Source organism: Apis dorsata, unplaced genomic scaffold (assembly GCF_000469605.1).
Source record: "Apis dorsata unplaced genomic scaffold, Apis dorsata 1.3 scaffold_604, whole genome shotgun sequence".
NCBI classification, from domain to species: Eukaryota; Metazoa; Arthropoda; class Insecta; order Hymenoptera; family Apidae; genus Apis; species Apis dorsata.
The window spans coordinates 168,176-172,745 of record NW_006263804.1 but is presented as its reverse complement, the minus strand read 5'-3'; the positions used below and the strand labels follow the sequence as shown (position 1 = coordinate 172,745).

The following is a 4,570-nucleotide window of genomic DNA, read 5'->3' as shown; positions in this document are numbered from 1 at the left end:
AACGGAATAAATATCATTTTCCAGCAAATATATATGTTTCTTAACAAAATTTCCTCGGTTCACGACTCAGGTTCCCCAGGGTGCACACTCACTCGACGTCATCTAATCTATGACCTAATCTCAAACGTAAGTACAGTTCAGCAGCCCCAGTGGAATAGATAGAGAGAGAAAGATGGAGTGCGATATATAGGGTGCCCAAATAATTTTATCCAAATACAACGAAATATCTCGCAAGGAAGAAACCTCGTAACATTCTTATTTAAAATCACTTGAATACAAGAAGATACATTATTACATATAAAATCGTATATTATTTATTTAAACGAATGCAATTTATTTCGCATTACTACGAGAGAAGAGTATTTCATCCTTTTGTGACTGCGCGCAAAATAAATACAATCTCTTCTCAACGGTCTTAAAAACAATATTTCGCGATATTTAAATGAAAGAGACACCCTGTATACGCGTATATGTCGCCGCAAGATCGGAGCGACAGAGATGGATCAGGGAAGCAATGGGGCCGAGACTGAGAGGGACAGTGATAAATACACGTACAAAGAGATGGCGCGAGGAAGAGGGGAGCAAGATGGCGGAATAGAGATGGAAAATGGACGTAGCCGGGCATTGGACGTAGCGGCGTATTAGTGCAACGATTGCCCGCAGCAGGTCTGGGTTAAGTGAATGGCTCTGCCGAGGGCTTTGCTGATTATGGTGTCGTCATTGATCCAGATCGAAATTGGCTTGCTTCTGTCATGGAACGCGCTCAGAGGACCATTAATATCCTCCTGGGTGCTTCGATGGAACGAGAGAAATGGCCAAAAGGGGAAAGGGGTGGCCGGTCACAAATTTTACCATGTACGAAGATCTCGATCCTGCAACGAAATTATTGGATTCGATAATTCGGTTATTTAATTTTCTAGGTTCGAATCGATACGATTTTCTTTTCTTTCTTTCTTTTTTTGACATTCTCCTTAAAATATTCCAATCACGTTTTAGATTACGATTAATTCACCAAAGATCTTTTCTTTAATACTTTTTACGAATGAATTTATTATTATTATGTACTTTTATTATTTATTAAAAAAGGAATTAAAGGAAAAGAGATAGAATTAAGGGAAATTTTATATAATAATGGCATGATCGTTTATTATGATAAATCTAAAATGATAAATTGAATTGGTAAGAAAAAGAAGAAGAGAAAAGGTTCTCTTGGTAACACCGATTCGAGAAAATTTTCTATAGAATCATACGCAAATAGGATTTTATAGTTGGAGGAAAAAGCAGGATAAGGAAGAATGAAAAGAAAAGGAATGGGGGAGGGGAAAAGGAATGATTACAATGGTGAATCCATTGAGTGGTCTGCATTCAATTCGTGTGATTGAATTGGTTTTCTGCAACGGGGGTTTTCTGCACGAGATATACCGCCTCGATAATGTACGTTGACGGACTTTATAATTAGGGGAGAAGTCAATTACACGAGGCGCTTTCTTTTCTGTCTGATGCATTTACAATTCTCGCACATTTTGACCTTTTAAAATTATCATTTACACGTCTTGGGTTAGTTAATTGTCAGTTAATTTCTTTAACTAAAAATAAAACATCTAAATTTATTTTCCAATATTTATTCTTGATATTGTGCATTATTTTCGAAGGCAACATTCTTTTGAAGAATTTCGACGTTTCGTAGTTCGATTCTTTCTTAACTTCCAATTTCGACAAACAAATGTCTGTCTGCAACCAAAAGAAACAATTTTCCACATTTCTAAAACTACCGAAAGCAACATCTCCCTTCCTCCCTTTACCCATGTCAAATATCGAGATCAAAGAATTAATTACAAGCCTGTCCAATTTCCAATCCCGATAGAAAGGCCCGTAATTTCGAATTGCCATCGTGTCACGCCAATTCGAGAACAAAGGCCTATAACTGATAACACTACCGTCGAAGATACGTACCGTCCACCCTCTCCAATCTGTGAACAACCATCGTACTTAGAGAGAGAAAGAGAGGTAACTGGAAAAGTCAGCCAAAAGAAAAGAAAAAGAGAGAGACTTACTTTCACCGACAGACTTTTCGACAATCGTCCAAAGATAGACCCTCTATATTCCGGCTTATTCACTAATCGAAGATTCCAAGGCAGATAGATATCCCTGGAATCAGATTAAAACTCTTTCTCGTTACGCGAGATCAAAGGAATCAATTCTCTAATGGCCGGTTAAAAATACCGGTTTTCGGTATTGTTGCATCATCGTGTTCCGATTGAATGTGAACAGGAAGTGGAAGGTGGAAATGGAAGATCGTTTCTGTCTCTCTCTCTCTCTCCCTCCCCTCCATGTCTGTCGATTGCCAATATCTTGGCAAGATGGGAAGGAACGAACGGGATCTGTGGGTCAGATAAGAGTTAGTGCTCACTTGTTGACCCGTTTCAACCGGTCGTAATTTATAGAGATATACCGGGTGTTCGTGGCAACACGTATCACGTCACGATTTTAAGATTGCGATTGAGATGTTTATCGTGATAAATCGGTTAATTTTTCATTGAAATATTTTTTTAAAATCAATAGTGAACATTTTATAAATATATATATATCTGTGAGCATCTGTTTATTTTGACTTATTAATGAATAAAATAATTTTTGAATTTAGTTAGTTTCAATTTCGCTTTGACGCTTTATTTAATTAAAAAATTATGAATCGATTGGTGTAGATGTATTTAAAAAGGAAAAAAGAAATATGGAAATTTAAAACGACGCAAATTAATTTCGTCGAATAAAAAGTAATAATGTTGCAATTAAAATTAGCTCGATTCTTAAATTTTTTTTACACGATTTACATAAAATCCATTTCAATAATTCATTCACGTTATAATGCACAAAATCATATATATATATATTCAAATATAAAAACATTATAATTTTTCATCGGTCACAACTGCAAACATTTCCCATTTAAATTACATTTACACTTGTCCATCAATCGAGACAATACATCAATCATCAACAATCAACTTGATTAAATTCCTTCTTCATAATAATATACTCTTAACAACAAACAACACGATTACCAATTACACTTGATTCCTTGTGCAGCTACCAGAACAATATATATACATATATATAAAACAAGATCTCCCTAATTAATTAGAAACACGAGATTTAATCACAGAATATTTTCATCAAATTATATCATCCGTATCCGGGACGGATATTTACCCGTCCGTTTTAATTAAACGCGCGATCATTCGAGGGGGATTTTTCGATTGTCACTATCTTAATTATGCGCACGATTCGTTACATTAATATTCCGCGTTCCCGGCAAATGTTCCTCGAACAATTTCCGCTTCCACCGATTCGACAGGTCCTCTTCGAATTTAATTGAGCGCTCTTCGATTACTACCCTCCCTCCTCCCCCTCGAGGGTTTAGGCATAAACTTGCTCGGGATTTACCGATACGTTCCCCTCTGAGGACGGCCGAATAGTTTCGATCGAAAGTTTGCGGGTCCCGCCGCCATTAAACGGTAACCAATCCCGCCAATATAATTCCCGGAGCGAAATTCGAATGATTAGAAATCGTAGTGAAATATCGAAGGGTGGCCGAGTTTCCAACTGATAATTATGGGAACCAAGTTTCGTTTCGTTTCGTTTCGAGCTCGATCGAGGAAGGAATCCTCGAAATATTCCTCGAGTAATAATAATAACGCGAAGAGATTTTTGGATTTACAATATTTATTTCTAATCGTTTTACTTTATGAAAGTTTCTTTAATCTTAAGTTAAAACATCCGATTCAAAAGTGAATTTAATTTTATTCGATCAATTACGTCTTGATTATTTTTATAAAGAAAAAAAGATCTACGTTAAAATTACGGCCCTACAATAAATTGGCCCTATTCAATTAAAAGTCTTTTCAAACGCCACGTCAAAAACAGTTATTCGAATAGAAGCGGGACTATTAGGGGTTGACAAGGGGTTGCCGTTGGAAAGTTTGTTTAAAACAGCGGAACAATTAAGTTTGGATTGAAGTAATTAAAACGCGGAGGAGGGCCTCGAAACTTGTAATTAGAAATGAGCGAAAAAGCAAACGAAGTTAAAGCGTTTGTATATTATTTTCACCCTCACCTGTGCACCGACCAGGCCAGCCCGTAATCTAGGAATGTCCGTGTGACTCCAGTCTGATCTGGCCCAAGGATCAACCCTTCCGAGATCGCTGCTCAGATTCACCTCGCCGAGTTGATTGTGTACGAACTTTCTGACGTTCCAGGGCAAATCGTTGTGCCTGGTTAAGAAAAATGAATCGCGAATTAATTAAAATCGATACCAAACAAATCTTTCCATTTCTTTTCTACAATCGAGAAATACAACTATGAATAGATGAGCAGAGCGAGACAATTTCAGTGATATAAATCACAGTTATTTAATAATATATATATTAAATAATATTTAATAATAATAATTATTAAAGATATTATAAAGATTATTATTAAAAATTCAAAGAAAAATTATTATTCTGTCTGTACATATGACGTGTACACGATTCTTCCATACGAGCTTACCCGTCGATCAGAGGCACTTCAG

General features: G+C 36.3%; 1 protein-coding gene across 1 annotated transcript in view; it reads right to left on the bottom strand.

Moving 5' to 3' along the window:
- LOC102672220 (dipeptidase 1-like) overlaps positions 1 to 4,570 on the bottom strand; it is a 160,109-nt gene that overhangs the window by 48,335 nt on the left and 107,204 nt on the right. The window contains exons 6-7 of the mRNA XM_006621200.2: positions 4,549 to 4,564; positions 4,115 to 4,271 (exon numbers count right to left, since the gene is read on the bottom strand). Coding sequence (XP_006621263.2) covers positions 4,115 to 4,271; positions 4,549 to 4,564 — 173 coding nt within the window. The remainder of the gene's footprint in view (positions 1 to 4,114; positions 4,272 to 4,548; positions 4,565 to 4,570) is intronic.